Genomic DNA, 21,057 nt, shown 5'->3' with positions numbered 1-21,057 from the left:
ATTTATGCAGATGAACCCCAAACAACTTTCAAGAGAAGTCGTTTAAAAAGTGAGTCTCAATCTAAACTGATTCATTCTGAAAGAACAAAAGGGGACAGATTTCTAAGCCCTGAGAGACACTGAAGGTCATCATTACCCAGGGGCTCACCAATGGCCTTCCCTTGAAGGAAACTGACCTAATTCCTCTCCACTTCTCCTCCTCGCTGCCCTTCACTGTGTCTCCAGTACAGAAAGTATGAAAGTACCTTTCCTGTCTGCTATTCGTGAAGAAACAAAGGTGGCTGACTGCATGACAGCACCCGATATAACAGGAACCTGAGAACAGTCGCCCACCACCCCCTGCCCAGCGCCAAGGATTTCTGCAAATGCCTCAGGGGACCCAGAAGGCTTTGCTTGAGTTCCGCACCATCAAATGGGATGAAAAGACTGGTATTTCAAATGACTCCTGTACCATCGCCAGCTATCCAGGACTAAGGCGCTTGCTCCAACCTTATAAGCAAATGTCCTATGAAAGATAGACCTAGATGCCAAAGCCTCGCGAGTGAAGCCTCTTGGAAAATTCAGTGATCGCCCGCACGGTGATCTTCCAGGGCATCAGGTAATGTGTTGATAGACTGCAGCCGCAAACTGTAAATAAATATTTTCTTCTTACCTTCCAGCAAATGCTGCGGAACCTGCTGCTTCTCAGCTGCCCATTAATCCCCTTCTGCCTTATTGTTGCCAAGTAATTGTTGTTTACAAATAGTTCTTCCCATTCTTTCCTAGATGCAAGAAACCAAAGCGTGGGGATCCTTTTGTTAAAATCCTTCTGCTTGGAGAGGAGTGCTACAGGAATTTAATTTTAAATAAGTCTCAGAGATGCAACTTTTAAAATATATATATTTAGTTGTCTGTTTCTGAATGCATGGCTGTCTTTTTGGACAGAGTTCTCCTGTAGATTTAATGAATATGTAGATCGCTATAATTATGCCAGCTACTGAAATTCATAATGTCTATGGAGGCTATTCCACTGCCTTTTAAATGCTGGTAGTGCAGTTCAGTGAATCAACAAGAAAAAAAATGAATATTAATACAAATATATGACTGCTTTAGACACTAACAAAGATATACCTGCTTCAAAAATACACAACCAAAATTTGGATCATTGATTGATCATATTGGCTTCTCACCTGAAAGATCTCATGAAATCAACTCACTTCTCTTTCACGTAAGGCTGGGCAGTTAAACAGAATAGAAGACTATTTCCTTTAATTTTTAGTACTATTTACTATTGAAATCTTTGCAACTTCTTTCTACACGAACAGTTTTAAAATTTTAACAGGTGCAGGCAAATGTGAAAAAAAATCAAAAAAACTGAAAAGCCTCACTGTGAAAACTGTGAAAGGCAAGCTTGAGTACCTTGCCGTACCTATGGCTGAGGAGACAAACAACTGAAGTACGCCTCCCAGGCACGCAGACACCAGGGGCTCAACACCTGTGCCTCATTAATATACAAGCAAATCTGCTCTACTGGGAAACAATTGGAAATTAATTGTCCCAAACCAGTTACTGAGTTTGAATAAAGGAAGCAGACCTACATTCTCTGCATCTTGTACCAAACTAAACATCAAGAATCATTTGTCAACAGTTGAGGCTACTTAGTGGAGCTTTATGAAATTTCCCTCAGATTCCGTAGTGCCACAATAAACTGATAATGTAAAATTTATTATCAAAGCTGCAAGCCTGGCACTCTTCAGAAAGACGAACTCAAGAGGAAGCCGCAAAACCTCTCGATCGTCCTCCGTGTCACACGCGTGGTTGTCCCTGGCCAGGCCCGACTCGTGTTCGGAAAGAAAAGCCGTACACGAGGAGACCTCAGATTCTGCATCCCAACCAGCAGCACGCCTAGTGCGCTGACCCCTGACTGCGGAGCAAGCTGTGTCTTCCACACCCAGCCTTCCAGGAGAGTGGCCGAGGCAATGGCAGTCCCTCATGCCCTCAGCAGAGAACCTCAGCCCTTCCCCACAGCCCTGCACTGGGAGAAATAAATTCCTACCACCATTCCATGGAAATGTCTTATTTCCATCATCCTAGTCAAAGAAGAAAATAAATTTCATTTAGAGTTTTACTTCCTTCTGTATCATTAGCGAAACAGAAAATTTTTCATGATTTGGGGCCATTTTATTTATTCTTTTTTAAAATGTCCTTTCTTGCCCTTTGCCCATTTAAGCAGTATAGGCTACTGGCCAAGAGGACAGGCATCAGAGCCACGCTTCTGCAACAGAAAGAAAGTCATCCATTCAGAAACTACATAACTTACTAGGTGTGTAAGCACGCTGAAATTCACTTAACCTGTGACTCTGCTGCCTCATCTATAAAATGGAGTAATAATAATAGCATCTACCTCAAATAATTACTATGAGAATTAAAATACATGAAAAATCCTTAAAAGGGCACCCAGCATATCATAACATCTAAAAATCTAATATTGTTGTCAATAATAACACTGCTTTTACTTGGACTTATTGGTCCAAGAGAGAAGTTTTCATTCATTAAAGACATTGCTGTCTGCATGTATGTGTATTTTTAATGTAATTATTTTGATTTTCAAACCACTGAAACTTTTCATATATAATTTAAATCTAACATTTATTTCCTCTTGATTCTCTTTACATTGTTTTCATGCTTCAGTTCAGTTCAGTTCAGTCACTCAGTCATGTCCGACCCTTTGCAACCCCATGAACTGCAGCACGCCAGGCCTCCCTGTCCATCACCAACTCCCAGAGTCCACCCAAACCCATGTCCATCAAGTCAGTGATGCCATCCAGCCATCTCATCCTCTGTCATCCCCTTCTCCTCCTGCCCCCAGTCCCTCCCAGCATCAGAGTCTTTTCCAATGAGTCGACTCTTCGCATGAGGTGGCCAAAGTTAATTCTTAGCCACTTCAAGTTCACGGAAATCAGTTCTTGGGGTTTTTGAAAATTACTTTAGTTCATTTGTATTATCTATGATATTTTAAATATACTCTCCATTTCCCATTAGTTTCACATATATCACCCACATCTCAGTGTTCAAATTTTGCTTTTAGTTTTAGTCAAAAATGAGAAAAAAATGAACAAAGAACAATATAGGCGTACATCTCAGAAAATGTGCTTCTGTTTAAATAGCTTGTAGTCTATGAAGAGAAAACACAGATTTCAAACGGAATAATTTGTCTGAGACCATGCAGCTCCGTGGCCTGACAGCAACAGTGCTTTTCAGATCAGAGAGGGAACCTGTGAGGCAATGGCTCCCCCAGACTCTCCCAAAGCAGCCCCTGCGCACAGGCACCAGCACACCGTGAAAGCAGACACAGCTGGCTAGACCCACTGCCATCTCGTCAGGTTCGGCAGCCTTCTAAGGTCAGGCTACACAGCACTTATGTAATGAAGGATAATTATTTGTTAGCTCAATAAGACCTGTGCCTTGATTACAGTGCTGGTAAAGAAAAAAGGAGACTGAGGCACGTGAAATGGAAACATTCTCTCTGAAATTCACAATTATTTAAATTTATTCAGAGGTACTTGTAGTTCTAATTAAGACACAAATCTCAAACTGATGGAGAGCTCTGACAACAGAGGCACATAAAGACCACAAAATAATCTATTAATTGTCTTTCTCTTCTATGGGACGGTGTTTCGTTAATAAACTGTGACACACAGTAAACAAAACAAACATTTATTCAGTGCCTACTGTGTACTCAGCACTTAGAGGTTTTTTTTTTTAAAGCATTCAGTTAAGGGAGCAAATGGATGTGAAAACCAATAATCATGTGATTAAGGCAAAGCACTCTGGCAGTTCAGAGGAGGGAGAAATAATTTTATATCGAAAAAACTCAGTGTAAAACACGGTAAGTAGCATCCCCACAGGCACTGAAATGCCACCCAAAAACTGAGCTGCCAGAGGTTGAATAGTGTATGAAGGACAAAGCGCGGGGAGTGAGCCCGATGGGGGTCTGGAGCAAAAGAGAAGCTCTCTCCAATCACAGACACCCGCGGCGCCAACAGCCCTGGGCCGGGGAGAGTATGGGGCACCGAGGGGCTGGCGTGGGCGCTTCCGTTTAACTAACGAGAGTGAAGAAGAGATAGTTGTCAACTTTGTCTGACATAAACCTGTACAGTCTGTCGTAGCAAAAATCAAGCAATGATGCTCTCAAAATGCAAAAAAAAAATCCATTCATGTTATGATGTGTTATATTTTGGGTAAATCACTTTTAACCTTTCCAACGATCCTCCTGAGTATTTTTAACCCCTCTTTATGAATGACAAAACTGAGTCTCAGAAAAAGTAAATTGTCATGAGAGAGAAAGAGTGAGAATACGGGACAGACCGTCCTGAATGACGGGGCTGACAACAGCAAGGGAAGCATGGCTCTCCACACATCAGAAGACAAAAACGGCCCCTAAGAGGGCAGGACAGCAATGTGTCTTGTATTTCCTTCCTTACAGTTTTAGGTCTTGAACATGAAGTCCAAAAGTATAGAGATATGTTTTCACGAGTTGGACTGAGAAGGTAAGTCAACAGATGCTGAGTGGTTAAGAACACAGGGGATGTTCAGGTGCCAATTGGCTCAGATGGAACAGATTATAGAGACCAGGCCCTCGAAACCTCGCATAAACATGCCCTGGCGCCACCTAGCGGCCTTGTCTCTGCAGTGCAGGCACCGGGTCCCTGAAACCACGTTCAGTGGCTCACTCTCAAGAGTCTTCTCCAGCACCACAGTTCTAAAGCATCAATTCGCCAGTGCTCAGCCTTCCTTATGGTCCAGCTCTCACATCCATATGTGACTACTGGAGAAACCGCAGCTTTGACTAGACGGACCTGTGTCAGCAAAGTAACGTCTCTGCTTTTTAATATGCTGTCTAGGTTTGTTATAGCTTTCCTTCGAAGGAGCAAGCGTCTTTTAATTTCATTGCTGCAGTCAACGTCTGCAGTGATTTTGGAGCCCAAGAAAATAAAATCTCATATACTTCCCAAGATATGCACATAAATTGAATATGAAACTGGTTAGCACCTTCTACATTTAACTGTTTAAATATTTTTGTAACCTGAAGCTTGCATAAATGACATGACAATTTTGAAATGAAAAAATTTCTGAATTGCTTTTCCAAATGAGGATACACAGAAAAAAAACTCTACTGTATACTTTACATAATGGTTTTACCCCATTTTTTGGCCTTCATTAGACAAGGAATAATGTCTCTATGGAGCTAACACAAGAAACCCCAGCACCTACAGTAACTGAGGAGAGGTCACAGGCTGCCCACAGCCTAGTACTGAGGGCCTCCAGTCACTTGGTTAAGAGGCACAACTTGGGCTCTTGCAGATAATGAAGCTGCTGAGTGGAACAGAGAAGGGCTGCCACCACAGGAAAGGCTGAGACGTCGCTGCAGAGAAGGGGCAGTTGGGATCAGGGGAGGGTGGCACAGGAGCTCTCAGCGGTGGGCAGTCAGCCAAGGCCATCTCGTCTCTGAGGTCTGACCAGAGTAAGAGCAGGACTAAAGGCCAGGCCAAGGAAAGGTGATCTTTAAACTGGATAAGATCAGAATTAGATGGGAAGAATATCTAAAGGTGTGGAATCACAGGAAGAAAACTGCACCTGATGTGAAATGGTTTAAATAACTCAGAGATGCAGATGACACTACCCTTATGGCAGAAAGTGAAGAGGAACTAAAAAGCTTCTTGATGAAAGTGAAAGTGGAGAGTGAAAAAGTTGGCTTAAAGCTCAACATTCAGAAAATGAAGATCATGGCATCCAGTCCCATCACTTCATGGGAAATAGATGGGGAAACAGTGTCAGACTTTATTTTTTGGGGCTCCAAAATCACTGCAAATGGTGACCACAGCCATGAAATTAAAAGACACTTACTCCTTGGAAGGAAAGTTATGACCAACCTAGATAGCATATTCAAAAGCAGAGACATTACTTTGCCAACAAAGGTTCGTCTAGTCAAGGCTATGGTTTTTCCTGTGGTCATGTATGGATGTGAGAGTTGGATTGTGAAGAAGGCTGAGCGCCGAAGAATTGATGCTTTTGAACTGTGTTGTTGGAGAAGACTCTTGAGGGTCCCTTGGACTGCAAGGAGATCCAACCAGTCCATTCTGAAGATCAGCCCTGGGATTTCTTTGGAAGAAATGATGCTAAAGCTGAAACTCCAGTACTTTGGCCACCTCATGCGAAGAGTTGACTCATTGGAAAAGGCTCTGAAGCTGGGAGGGATTGGGGGCAGAAGGAGAAGGGGACGACAGAGGATGAGATGGCTGGATGGCATCACTGACTCGATGGACGTGAGTCTGAGTGAACTCCGGGAGTTGGTGATGGACAGTGGGGCCTGGCGTGCTGCGATTCATGGGGTCGCAAAGAGTCGGACATGACTGAGCAACTGAACTGAACTGAACTGAAAGTGCATGCCAAAATGTGGAAAGACTGCCATATTAATTATGACCATATTTGCTTTATCAAATGCAAAGGGAAAAAGGACACAAATTTTTAATCTGCATAGAAATATGTTAGGGAAAGATTTCTCTTAATTAAAGGACTGTACCATGATTCCAATACCCACATTAAAAAGTATGTGTCTTTATAACATTTTAAAGGTATAGTTTTTAAAATAGTATTGAAATAGAACAAGGAACATGTAACTTAAAAATCAAAGGAAATGGAAGAAGCATAAATTAGGAATGCCAGCATCAGACTCTAAGTGTGGCCCCAGATCTGGGTAAGCTACGTGAGGACTGCAGGTGTCGGGATCAACCAGATAAACACTGATGTGATCTGTAATTACCTCATTTTTAGCTTAAATCACAGGTAATGAGGGAACTCAGAGACTCTAAAAGGCAATTAGAAATTGTACTGGCTTTTTTGCTTCCTATATCAGGAATTTTTAAAAACTCACTTTTATTTAAAGCTTTTTTTCCCCTTCATAATGAAACATCAGGGCATATTACTTATACATATATAAATACACATAAAAACAACTCACAATTACTCACAAGCCTAAAATGGATTTCCTCATATTTCTAGGTGGAAAATGTTCTCATGCGATGCAACTCCATTGAAACAAAGGCAGCAGGCAGTTTGGGGTGAGGCAGTTCGTTAAAATAAACTTACAATCAAGCTTTGATTCGGTTATGGATTTAACTGTGACTCAAGAAAGTTTGAGCCTCCAACTCAATATCCACGTGGTAGATAATGAAGAACTGAGTTAGCGACAGTTTTGGACTGTCAGATATAATACTCCACTAAGCAGGTGAAATACAGCTAGTGCAACTGAGCAATGATATACCTTATTTTAGTTAATTTAAACCTAAATTCAAGCAGCCCCACACAACTAGTGGTTCCTGTATCGGACAGTGAAACACGAAGTCCTTCAGGACGATAACCACACACACGTTTCGTTTTGTAAAGTAACAACTACAAAGGCTCAAGGGATGTAAAGATAAATACGCACATGACGCACACTCAGACAGTGCCGCCGGGGAGAGAAGCCAGAAGTGCCCTTGCCCTAACAGTCAGACAAGACAGATGGTTTCAAAAACCAAGATGATTCTGTACGAGGTAACACAGAGAAGGCACTCCAGTAAAACCAGTTACGCGTGTGAAGTCTGCTTTGCTCCCTCGTGTCTCTCGCCCACTGCCCCTCGCTGCCTGAGCTTCCGCTCTGCCCCACCCTCCGCTCCTGCGTCCTCCCCCTCCCCTCACACAGACGTGGGATGTGCCCCCGACACACGGAAGACGTAGAATGACAGTAAAGTGTATGATGACACCTACAGTCCATCTACAAGTTACTAACAATTAGTCATACTGGAATGAATTAGACCCAAGATTTGAACTATGAGCATAATCTAACCATACTCAGCAAGAGACTGGCTACAAGATCCAGGAAATGACCATTTAAAATGAAAATCAGCGGGCCATGTGATCAAATAAACTTTAGTTTAAGGTCACTGTGTGCTTTCTAACTTGTTAGACTAACATACCTAGGGAAACAATTTTACATGGACCCCTGGAAAAGGAAATAACCCTATCAAGGGTGAAAAAAACTAGAAAACATCACTTACTTATAGATTAAAAAAAAAAAAAAAGAAAAGAAACAAAACTCATGATTGCGTACCTAATTTACCCAGCATGACGAAAGGCCAAGATATGCCATATAAGTTATTTTTTTCTCAACTCAAAAATGTTGAGAGTATCAAAACATTTCAAAAACTTATAGAAATTTTTGTCCAGATGCTATATACATTTGGATAATGGATGGCCATTTGCTTCTACATTAACTAACTCAACACTTCTTGGCTTTTGGAGTTTCCCATTCCATTTTTAGTGGCATTTCTCTCATAGCCACGATTGTCAGGGGATCAGCTACTGATTTGTAAAATGATATGTTAGCTTTTAGAAATCCTAAATTTGCACCCCTCTGTCACTTGCTCAGTTTGTCTTTTTTAAAACAAAGACAACAAACTAGACTTTGGACTGTCATACACTCTAGCCTATTTCAACAACATAAACTGTACTAGCCTTTTTTTATTTAAAACAATGAGAAATTAGGTAAATGGAAGCATATTAAAGAAGGACTTCCCTGTGACTAACTCTACCTAAATGAACAAACTCATTTCTATTTCATCATTTTCTCCCCGTTCCTAAGTTTCTGATTACATCCTCCTTGGGTGAAGCTACTAGAAATCTGATATCTAAATAAATGACATGTTGCTGCACTTCCAAAGAAGAGGGATGATCGCTGCTCTTATCACTGGACATCGGGAAGACACTGAAGTGAAGGAGTCGGGCTGTGGAGACCCGGCTCCAGTCTGCACGCTGCTTCCCATGCAACACCAGGGGGAGCAGTACTTCATCACCGATTTTTGAAAACGGCTGCTCCCCATCAGTGGAAGATGAGTAGTTTCCTCATGACCTTCTCATGACCTTCTTGCTCAAATTAGATTATGCTTCAGAAAAAGTCCTGTGTTGATGTGCAGAAGTATTCGCCACTGCTGAAATTTTATGTTACTTGAAAGTTCATATACTTCAAAAGAACCCAAATTTAGTCTTGACTTCACAAAAGACCTTTTGTTACTTTGCTAGTTGCTATTCTGTTAATCTGTACACTCACTAACTCAGGCATTTCCAAATGAATGCCACAAAAAAATTAATTATATGACCACATAATGAACAAATGGAATATTTTCATAAAGTTGCTGTGAAATGTTACTGTAAGACTGAAACTCAGCACCAGAAGAAAATTTTCATTTGTTTTCTACAGAACTTTTAAAAATATTACAATTAATAATGGTACCTAGCGATACAGGCGGAGAAGGCGATGGCACCCCACTCCAGTAACACAGTTCAACATTATTGATCAAATATTTAACTGAATCTCCCTGTCCCCAAAAAGCGCAGAGTGCTAATAATACACATTACAGATGGTGGCAGTGGGGCTGACGGGGCATTTCCACCAGGAACCCAGGAGGAAACTTAAGTGCTTCCAGAGGACAGGGCTCACAGTGAGGCTGACTCAGAGCAGCTTACTCCCATATTTCAAATGTATGCCTGTCTTTTCAAAGATAAACATTTACACAGCCTTGGATGATTGGAGCCTGCAGTTAACTTTGTAAATAAATATGAAAAAAAAAAGAATTCCCCAAAGCCTGGCTACAGACAATAAAAAGGGCTTGAAGGGGCTTCTGAAGGAGAGGAACTCAAACTGTTAACATGTATGATCAAGTCAGTTTGGGTTATGTTAATCTGAGGCTACAAATGCAAATAAACCAGTTAGTAATTTAAGTGAAAGGTTACCTATTTTCAGAGCCTCAAGTGATCAGTGATTAGTTCAGACAGATAATATGTGAGAGAGAAACGGCGCTACTGACCAGTTCCATGGCCATAAAAAATAATAAAGCTGCTTGAAGAGGATATACTTCATCATTAAAATGTGATTTTTTTTCTTCTTCTCGCAAATGTGGTTCTATTATGGAGACAAGAATTAAAGGTAATATTCTGATTTTGGTTTTCAAAAAATAAAATGATTAATTTTGTACTCTCTGAAATTATCATTTAACTGTGCTACTTGAACACATATGAGAAGAAGAATTAAGAACATTTGATAATGTTAGGCTAAATAGAAGTATCGGTTTTCTAAATATTCTTCCTCTATAATCTATAGATAACTGTAGCTATCTATAGATCCGACCTTTTACAGATAACTATAGATATTATCCTTAAATACTCATTTATTGCCACTATAGAACTATATGGGGCTTTCCTTGTGGCTCAGGTGGTGAAGAATCCGCCTGCAATGCAGGAGACCTGGGTTCGATACCTGGGTTCGATCCCTGGGTTGGGAAGATCCCCTGGAGAAGGAAAAGGCTCCCCACTCCTGTACTCTGGCCTGGAGAATTCCACGGACTGTATAGTCCATGGGGTCGCAAAAAATCAGACATGACCGAGTGACCTTCACTTTATAGAACTATATAGAATTTTAGATATATTTTATATATATATTTTTACTATATAGAACTATATAGAATTTTAAAAATACTTTTCTGAAATGAAGGCCAACTTTGTTAGGTGAAAAACTTGATTAAAACTTTAAGGAATTTTGGAAAAGAGAGACAAAAGAAAGAAACTGGCACGGTCACTCACTACGCGTCAGGCGCTGGGTCCAGCCGCACAGGCTCTATGACAGAGGAGGTGCTAACACTCAGCTTCACAGATGAAGTGACCAGGAAGCAGGCAGCTTGACGGCCTTGCTTAAGACCACTCAGTAGAGGTGCTGGAGCCGAGAGGCAAACTTTATAGTCTGTCTTATTTCTACCTGTGTGCTTTTTCCAACTTGTTTCCCTAAATTATGCATTTATTCTTAAGAACTTAAAGAGTCAGTGTCATACGATTACACAGATTCTCAACAAAAGACAAGCATAACGTCAAAGTGAGGAAAGAAGTGTTCTAAGAATCAGGAAAGAAACCCCCAGTCCAGACCCTGTTCTCTTATCTATTTATTAACCTACGTCCTGGAGAAATGGATGAAACGGCAAGGCCTGAGGACCTTCAGATGAGAGAGGGAAGGGGCCGGGAGTTCCGGCCCGTCTCCTCCGTAGGTACCGTTACGGAGGGCATGCAGCCCGCAAGTTCACACTTTGAATTCTGACGCCAATCTGATGGTGTTTGGGGGTGGGGTCTTGAAGCCACTGTTCTCAGGGCTGAGTGATGGGATTAGTGCCCTTCACAACAGAGGCTCTCAGAGAACTTTCTTGCCCCTACAGCCGTGAGAGAACACAGTGAAAAGATTTCATCTATGAACCTGAAGTGGGCTCCATCAAACACCACGCCTACCAGCATCTTAATCTTGGACTTTCCAGCCTCTAGACTGTGAGAAATAAACTTCTATTGTCTATAAGCTACCCAGTCTCTGGTATTTTGTCGTAACAGCCCAAACTAATACAGTATGACTTTCACAATCATGTTTCTGTAAAAACATATTACAATATGCTTCTGTAATTCCATATTCCTAAAAATAACGGATTAACAAATTTATATCATTCCAAGAGTATAAGCGTAACCCAGACTTCTAATTTTAAATTCAAAGTACACTTTTGTCCTATTAGTTCTAACGTTTTGAGTCACTGCTTCACTTCCATTTCAACAGACACATGACCCTCTTACATACAAATGGGGGAGAGGTACTATATCAAAAATAAATGTAAATGACGTAAGGATACCTCCCACATCCTTTCAAATTATTAATCACATGTAAATAGGACACATAAATGTCTTTGCAATAAAACCTGAAGTCTAATTTTTACAATTTCCTCAATGACTGAAGAAAGTTTAAATTAATGTTTTCCTTACTTATTCAGAAAAAGACAACTTTTAAATTCAAAACGTTGAACCAACTATATTAAAAAAAAAAAAAAAAAAAAACTTTTAACCAACTTAAACCAATTTGAAAAAAAAACTATTAACCCACTTAAACTTTTAACTTTGGACTCTAGGAGCTATAGAAAATACCATTTGAGAAAGGGAGGCAACCTTGGAAGCTCTGGTCAATATCAAGAAATAATGCGCCCGTACGTCAGCACCAAGTGGCTTTTCATTTTCCTTCCTTAAAAAGAAAATAAAATATATAAAGAGCAAACTTTTCCCTTATTTAACAAAAGTCCTTTTGAGATATGAAACTTAATCTTTCGTTAGAGGGAAAAAACTATGGAAGCCAAAAAGTCTGAATGTTTCTTAAATTAAAAAAACAAATAATGTGTAGTTTGTAAAGTATTCAAAGACTATAAATTTTTCAAGGCTCAAGTCACCGCATCATGCCAGCTGTAGGATCTGTTAATCCAAATGACATACGTAAGTATTTTGCAGCCCCTTTTTGCATCCAACTACCTGCTTTTTAATTAAACATCAGAGCTTCTGACTAAATTATTATAATTTTTATTGATTGCCTATAACTGAACAATCACTGGTGGTTATTATTTTGAACTGTGTCTCTTGGAGTCAACATTCTATTTAAGTATTATTTGAAAAGTATCCAATTGCCAAAATCCACAAGATAATACATTTTTTCTAATGCTGCAGTTTGGGGAAATACACTCAGAAATAATACCATGTGAGATTAAATTGTAAAAATAATTAGGGTCAGCTAGATGATCTACCACTGAATACAAGGAATTAAAAAAAAATCAGAGTTAAATAGACAAATTTATTTTAAAATAATCTACAATAATTTATATTCCATCTTATGCCATTTATACTATGCCAAGATGTTGTCTGAAATCTAAGCAATATTTTGAGTTTCCCAGAGAATGCCAATAACTGGTCTGAGTTTTCTCTAAACTGACTCTTAAAGCAACAAATTTTCACGTGAATTTGTGGCCACATAAACACAACCTAAATCTTATAAAAAAGTGAGGCAAAATGATGTTACTTTTATACTGGTAATTATAATACTATACTTTAAATAGCATTACATTGACTCAAAAACCATATACAGTTTCAATGAACTTTTACAGAATATCATAATTTGATCAATGAAGATATTTAGAAACATAGGGTAAAAAAGGGAAAACTTAAAAATGTTCACCTTCAATTTATTTCATAGGTCACTGTTATACCATCTAATAAGATAATTAAAAACATGCAAGCAGCTGGTACTACAGCTAAACAGATTAATGTAATAGTCTGTAGTCATATGCGCTGGCAAGGGGCTCGCCTCTTTGGAGAGGAGAAGGTCAGCTGCCCTTGGGAAGAGGAAGGGGGTGCAGGAGAGGGCCCCCGCGACGTGGCCCCACGCTGCAGCCACTAAGGTGAACGCAAACCACTTCTCTGCTTTCACACCGAGCAAGGGTCTCTCAGTTTTAATGGTGAAATAAGAAACAGAGAAAGATTATTTAACGACAGAAGACGTTAACGCTGGTCTTTAAAAAGCACAGGATACACTGCATGAATCAGTAATACCATCTCAATTCTTCTAATCTTTCCATTTTATCACATCATCTACAGACTAGTTGGAATACAAACAAATTTTAACAGAAACTTTCAAAACAAAGACTTAGTCTATTACCCGGGCATCATAAAATCACCCTACTGGTGCCTTAGGAGTTAAATGCAGCCGTATGCTATCTGAATCAATGAGGCAAAACCACTAGAGACACAAATCCAAAGTGAAACCTCAGAGCCTCTGAAAACAAACCTGTGAGCATTAGGCGCATGGGGCTGTTGTCAGGGCCCACTGATTGCAAATTTCACATCTGTCAAAATTCCAAAAACCTACCCCTGAACTTCAATATTCGTAATAAAACATCTTCCTTTTATCTCCACTATGTGTACAAGCTTATTACACAAAGCCAACCTGGACTATGCATCTGAGACAGACTATTGAGCCTTGGGCTTAGCTTGCTCTCAGTCTCTTTCTGGGCTTCCCAGGTGGCACTAGAGGTAAAGAGCCCATCTCCCAACACCGAGCAGGAAAGAGGCACGGTTCGATCCCTGGGTTGTGAAGGTTCCTTGTAGGAGAGCGTGGCAACCCACTCCAATGCTCTTGGCTTGGGAAATCCCATGGACAGAGGGCCTGGCAGGCTGCAGTCCATGGGGCTGCAAAGAGTCGGACAGGACTAAAGCAACAGCACACAGCACACAGTAGCCTCTCTTCTGCTGAAAACTTCAGTTATTTTCCTGTAGGACATACGGCTTTTAAATCTTCCTTTTGGTGTCTCTATATTGGCACACTGTAAAAACCTTCTACAATTTCAGAAGATTAACAATGATGACGATGATGAGGATGGCGTGGACTGGAAGATAAAGGCAGTCAATGCTGATTCAGCGTTTGGCACCTAAGAATAACCCATGAGCGCCTTGTAACAAATGTACTTTGTTATTCCCACATTCGAGGAGAGGAGACTGAGAGTAACACTTGTCCAGAGTTTCCATGTGGAGTCAGGGTGTGAACCGACATACTATGTTTGCGGTAATATTAGCAAACAGAAAACAAAACCACCACAACAGGAAAAGGCTATGCCCTCTTACAACTGACAAGCTAAGACAACAATAATGTAAACCAACAACAGAGAGAATATAGACTTAGGTGACCACGACTGAATTCCAAAGCTAACACAAGCTCATCATGTGCCATAAGGGGGCACACACATGGCCGGCTCAGTGAGCACTGGGGCAGCGAGGTGCCCGTTCACCTGAGGCAGGCATGCAGATGGGTAATAGTGATCCATAGCTGGGCACTAAGACTTTCCAAAGCCTTTATCTTATGTAATTCTAGCTCAACCTTTAAAACGGTTGTGAGAAAGAAGCAGATCGGACATTATAACGTCCATTCTACAGATAACAAATTAAAGCTAATTGTTAAAAATAAATAAATAAAGCTAATTGTTATCCCAGACACAAGCATATATAGCTTGAGTATCCTGGTACTAGGTTGACAGTCAGAATTATCTGTGAAGAAAGATCAGTATTTCTGAGATGGTCTAAATACAAAGGTAGATGTGTTAGGCTAAAGGATATTTGAGGGTTGAAATATTCACATTTTTCTAATTAACTATTTCTCCTTGCTTTAAAGAGCTCTGATATTAATGGAAAAATAATTTTCATTTTTGAACTTTACTGACAATTCTGTTGCCACTGTAGTGTGATTCTGCAACAATTCCTAGGTTTTATCTGTTAACCTGATATGAAAATAGACCCTAGAGCTGTGCTTCTATGAAGTCTGCCATTTAACCCAAGTGTCAAATTCACAAGTAAGCTCATTATATTGTAAGAGCTATTGCCTACTCAGTAGAAAAATATTCATTTCACACCTTAAATACTATAATACTATTTAATAACAGCACTGGCCTGCCAACTATTAAAAGCTCATTTTATATACTGTACTACCTGAGCTTTTTATCTTGCCTTTTTAATTACAACAATAAATTAATATCCTACCATTACAACACTGACAGGCATTGATTAAACTATATTAGTTAACAACATTAGTATTTATTGTGCAAAGTTGCATTAGGAGTTCATTTTCCAAGTACAATTATCATTCAATAATACTAAGATACTTTAATCTTCAAACTACTCAAGAACAAAATAAACTACAAGATAACACTGCCTTCATATTAACACGTTTCTCTTAACTTTACATCCATTAGTTACTATAATTAGCTAAACTACAAAAGTAGCTGAGAAATTCAACAATAAAATTGATGCATACATATGGACTTCCTATTCTTTGAAATACATCTTGATTTTCCTTTTGTCTTGGGTTTTTTTAAACAGTATTTATATCTAAAATGATACTTCTACCATAGATTTCACATGTATTATCATCTTAGCATTCCTCAGTTACATGCCAAATGAGCACTTACTTAAGTATCGTTTACAGGGAGTTCCCTGACAGTCTAGTGGTTAGGATTCTGCCCTTTCAAACTGCTGGGGCCCTGGTTCAACCCCTGCTTGGGGAATTGAGGTCCCACAAGCCACACAGTGCAGTCAATAAATAAAGAAGTGAATATCTTCTATATTTGTCTACTTTTTAGGTGTGATTAACATGTTTGGATAGAAGATTCTACCTATTATTTAATATGTCAATTCCAAGCTTTCTATTACACTTCAGCACTCAAAAAAGGGACTGGGTAACTCCAATATTTATAAGGTATTTTGTTAACGGAGCCAAACAGGACATTAACAATAGCACTCAATGCAACTGCAGATTACGTTTTATACACTCTGTATTAGCAAGAAACTTAAACAAAGGAAGCCTTTAGTACTGTAACAGATATACTGGAAAAACAAAAGCAAAATGGATTATAATGAAGTTTAATACATGTATACATGGGCATTCATTCTAATCATCCTACTCTAGGGTAACAACAGATATTTACAATGACTCCACCTACTTGATAAGTCTGCAGGACAATCTTATACCACAGCATTCTTTACATTTGTCACAGTTTTAAAGCATAGGTTATAGTTCCTTACTATTCTAGGATTAGAAGCCTCTAAGGTTATGTATCTTGTACATTACCTTATTTTATATCTATGTATTCATCACGTACCTGTAGGAATTAAAAGTCCCATCAGAGTCTAAAGAACTTGTTCTTCCATTTTGATTTGAATCTCCTGGAAAAAAAAGAAAGAAAAGAAAAACACTGAAATAATGGAGATTATAAAACTGAACATTTCAGTTGAAAAGCTGCTGTGTGACAGCTCCACGCAGTATACTGAGTCAGAAAACATACATTCCCTTATCTCTCCCCCAAATAGCTTTTGTAATCAGAGCCCTTTAAACCAAAAGTTCATTTTGACACTAAAATATAGACTAAGACCACCACTCGTAACTTAGATAGGAATATTACCAAAGTAACTACAAATAGGAACAAATGAAGTATAATACAGACATCTTCCTATGAATCACAAAACCCAAACTTGTAAACCACTAATTCAGACACTAATGACTCTTTGCCAAGGTGTCCTGTCCACTGGAAGAGCTGAAGAGAACAGGCATACAGCCCACGTGGCCCCTCCCCCTCCACTCTCCAGGACTCTGCTTTGCAGAGACGGACACAAGAAAGTTGAAGGGTGGTGACTGAGAATGCATTCTAAAGAGCTTTTATTACACCTTAGCAGTCTTCCCCAAACTTTATGTTTTAACTGTGGGCAAAGGCTCACCTGTTTAAAAAATCAACATCTAAAGTTATTTCTGCCTCATGTAAAACATCAAACTTTTAGGAAGAAAAACTTGTCCATAAAAGCATATTCATAAAATCAGATTAGAACAAATTTATACCTATCATTTTAAAGATCATAGAATAAATTTGCTAAGTAAGTTTTAAAAACTGCTACAATATAAAATATATATTATTGGAAGAAATTTAATTTTAGCTTAAAATTTTAAATATATACTTAAAAGTATAATTTTTATGAAAGCACAGATACTACTGTTAAATATATCACTTATTCTTAGAAAAAAATTAAATCGATCAGAATCTGATTACATTTTATACTCCTAATTTTTATAATGTAAATTTCAAACATCAGGTTAGATTCACATTTAAGATATTTAAAGCTTCATAATTTAATGATTAATCCAACTTTTATTTATACTTTTAATCCACTTGAACATTCTAAAGTATCACTGAACGTCATCACAGTTGTCCTGGTTAGGTCAAATAGTAATTACAGAGCTTTCCATTTAGAAATGAGATTATTTTAAGTAATTGAATATAGCATTGAAGGTACCCTACTACTATGATTATGCTGCTCATTAATGGTTTTTGAAAGCTAAAATGCAATTTTAATGATAGCTGCCTATTTTTCTTTGCATGTTTTATAGTTGACAGATAAGTCAAAAATGTTGGTTCTCTTCAAAATCTTTGCTGTTGCACCTAAATTATTTAAAAGAATGAAAGTGGTCTGACCTCAATTACTGAACTTTTAAGTCTACGTTTTTTTAAAAATACACTTACAGGCTTTTCTTTTTCATTAAACAAAAACCTTAAAAATGATTACAGCATTCGAAATGTTGCCAAATTTTATAGAAGAAAATTATCCAAAACACTTAAATGTTTAAGATCAATCTAGTTGAGTATATTTTGTTAATTCTTTGAAAACATAGGTTCCATAAGATGACTCACAACATACTTCATTTGCTTTTCAAAAAAATTAATAGCATTATCATAAATAAACTAAAAAATTTAAGGAAAATTAGTCTCCCTCCGTCTTGTTAAGTGAAAATTTCCTACAACACATGTTATTAACAGCTTGCAGACACTTCCTGCGAAACGTTCCACAAGCAGTATAGAATAAGTACCATATCATACATTTAGAATGTGAGCTTTCTTCTTCAAAAATAAAGACTATGATTATTTAAATATGTAAGATCTCACCAATGGTATATTCTTGCCCTCTGCTTATATTATCACAATAAATATAAAATACTTCAAATAATTAAGAGATTTTCAGTAAACACCAAAGTTTTGTCATCAAAATACATCACAAAGGTTTCCTTCATTTTATACCTGTTTGGAAATGAATATATCACATTAAATGTAACCTTCCAAGGATGGTAATAAGGAAAAAAAGCAGTTTTTCTTTCTCAGAAACATACCAAATAAGGAGTACAATCGTTTCTCTAAACAATATTAGAGAAAAAGACTTCAAGTTTGCTGCATGGGGAAAAGGTAATAAAGTTTTAAAGTGGGGAAAACTGCTTTGTTCCTTCAATTCTCCAGTTGAAATTAATTATAGCAAATGTTTATGAAAACATCTGTTCCTTACAGTTATAAATTCTTAATCTTAGTATGGACGGCTCTAGATTTTTATTTTGGAAAGAAACTGTCTGACAATCGAAAGGTTTACAAAAGAACAGGCAGGATTTATAATTCTGCAAAATTACATATACAGTGTGCTATATCCAGTACAGATTTGCATTTGTCTGAAACACTTGGATGAGCTTAAAACTGGTTGTAACCAGGAGAAATCAGAAGAAAAACAGAAAAGTTCAGTTTTCATTTAAGCTGTTATACAATAAAAACATATTGTATCACAAGAAAAAAATAACCTAAGAATTAAAAACAAATGCTACTTTACTGTCAACATAGTTTGGAGGTAAGTATAGTAAATTAAGTATTAATTTTATCACGGACTTTAATAAATCTAATGCCATTATAACCATGGGAAGGTAAATGTAGTGTTCCTCAAAAATAACAACAGAGGGTGCAAGAGAGTTTAATATGATGTTTTCCCTTGCTGTTCTGATCCCTGAACTAAGCTGTCAGGTAGCTGTAACTGTAACAAGGATACATGGGTTGCTTTCAGATCTTCCCTTCTCTCCCTCCCACCCCCCCTCTCTCTCTCACAGACACACACCCGTAGGTGCACAAAAATGCATTAAAGTACTCTCACACAAAGACCTTTAAATGATCCAACAGAACAAATGTGTTTTAAAGTAAGAGTTCCTTTCACTTGCTGGAAAAGTAATTTTAACAACAGAGTAAACTTTAAAACTACAATTGTGATTTTAAGGTGTTTTCAATATTTAATGTAAACTAACCAAAAAATAAACTCGATATATTTATTGAGTAAATTTTAAATAAATATACAAATTATATACAATAAACAGTGTATAAATTTTGTGTGTTGCTATATATATGTATAAGATTGTACAATGTATATATTTATAGGAACAGTTCATCAATTACCTGTGACCATTACAGTTTGAAATTTACATAACACATTTATTTCTCATTAATTGGTAAGTAACTTTGTAAAATGAGTTCACAACATTCATAATTAAACAAATTTGCCTGATTTGAAAAAAAAAATGCTCATAGCTATATTGTTTTTAATGAGGATACAAAGAGCATATAGTATTTTCCGTTTGTAATTAACATTCTACCTATGTATCTAACTTGTTAAAACCATAATATGTATAATGATGATTTAAATTTCAAAAATAGAATAAATTAAATTTGGACTCCTTTTTAGCATTTATTGCAGTCATGTTGAGCTAAGAGCATTTATAGTATCTGTGCAGTGTTGAAATCACGCTAAATGAAGGTTTACAATAGACTTCAATAGTGCTTTTAATACATAAACATCTGCTTTGTAAGGGAGGACCAAGATTTTAAACTTGGTTAGATTAAAAGCAAGCAGAATAATGCTATAAACAAGCATATCTACTCAATTGTGCCATCAGCTTATACATAAAAAATCTAATTTTAGGGTATCATATCATACTAGGTATGAATTCTGAAAAGTACAACATAATTTTAAAAAGGCTGACTTCTGAATTGTCAGAGAAATATCATCAAGTGTGTATGATAAATTATTAATAGTAATGGGAAAATATTTGGTTAAACTAAGTTGAAAACAAAGCTATGAATAGCCACATTTTTAGTTATGATGGATAATATGGCATAAATGAATAGTGTAAACACCTAAAACTGTGTGAGTTTTTAAATGAATGAGGATAATTACTGAAATGTTTTACTTAAATTTAAAATCCCATTCAAAGTGAACAATACAAAAAAAGTCTATAAATTAAGCATATTCATGTGCTGACATACAGTTACGGCAAAGGATAATAACAGTGTTATCTCTGAAAACAGTAGCCACAGAGAGTATTACATTATCTCAAGAATCAGGTGAACAATATGCTAAGTCAGTTATTTATGGCGAAAATCTAGGACCACACGTTTAGGTTTAAGAGCTAGTGCTCAAATAAATGTAGGAAATTTGTTTATTTAATAATTATTCTTTTTCTCTATTGTTAATCTGTCTACATTCTAATGATTTAATAGGCATATTTAGTTCTCTATATAATATTTTCAGATTATTAAACTAGATAATGAAACTCAGATGTAAAACAAATGCATAGCAACTATTTGAAATAACACTAAGTGGACAATTTTAATTTAAGAAGATAATACTTTTGTTATTCCTATTAAATATTAAACAGAATTTTCTTGTTTAAAAGAAAGGAGAATGGCATCAGCAGAGTGGCAGAATATACAACTCTAAATTCTCATCTTCCAACAGAAACATCAGAAA

General features: G+C 37.5%; 1 protein-coding gene across 10 annotated transcripts in view; it reads right to left on the bottom strand.

Annotated features, from left to right (window-relative positions):
- TBC1D5 (TBC1 domain family member 5) overlaps nt 1–21,057 on the bottom strand; it is a 595,415-nt gene that overhangs the window by 278,186 nt on the left and 296,172 nt on the right. For all 10 annotated transcript variants that reach the window (XM_086386662.1, XM_086381937.1, XM_086380405.1 and 7 more), the window contains 2 exons: nt 16,563–16,626; nt 653–761 (listed from right to left, as the gene is read on the bottom strand). In XM_086386662.1, coding sequence (XP_086242788.1) covers nt 653–761; nt 16,563–16,626 — 173 coding nt within the window. The remainder of the gene's footprint in view (nt 1–652; nt 762–16,562; nt 16,627–21,057) is intronic.

Source organism: Bos grunniens, chromosome 1 (assembly GCF_055505025.1).
Source record: "Bos grunniens cultivar Pamir isolate PY7600 chromosome 1, Bosgru_T2T1.0, whole genome shotgun sequence".
NCBI lineage: Eukaryota > Metazoa > Chordata > Mammalia > Artiodactyla > Bovidae > Bos > Bos grunniens.
The sequence above is the reverse complement of the archived record's forward strand: the minus strand, read 5'-3'. Positions and strand labels throughout refer to the sequence as shown.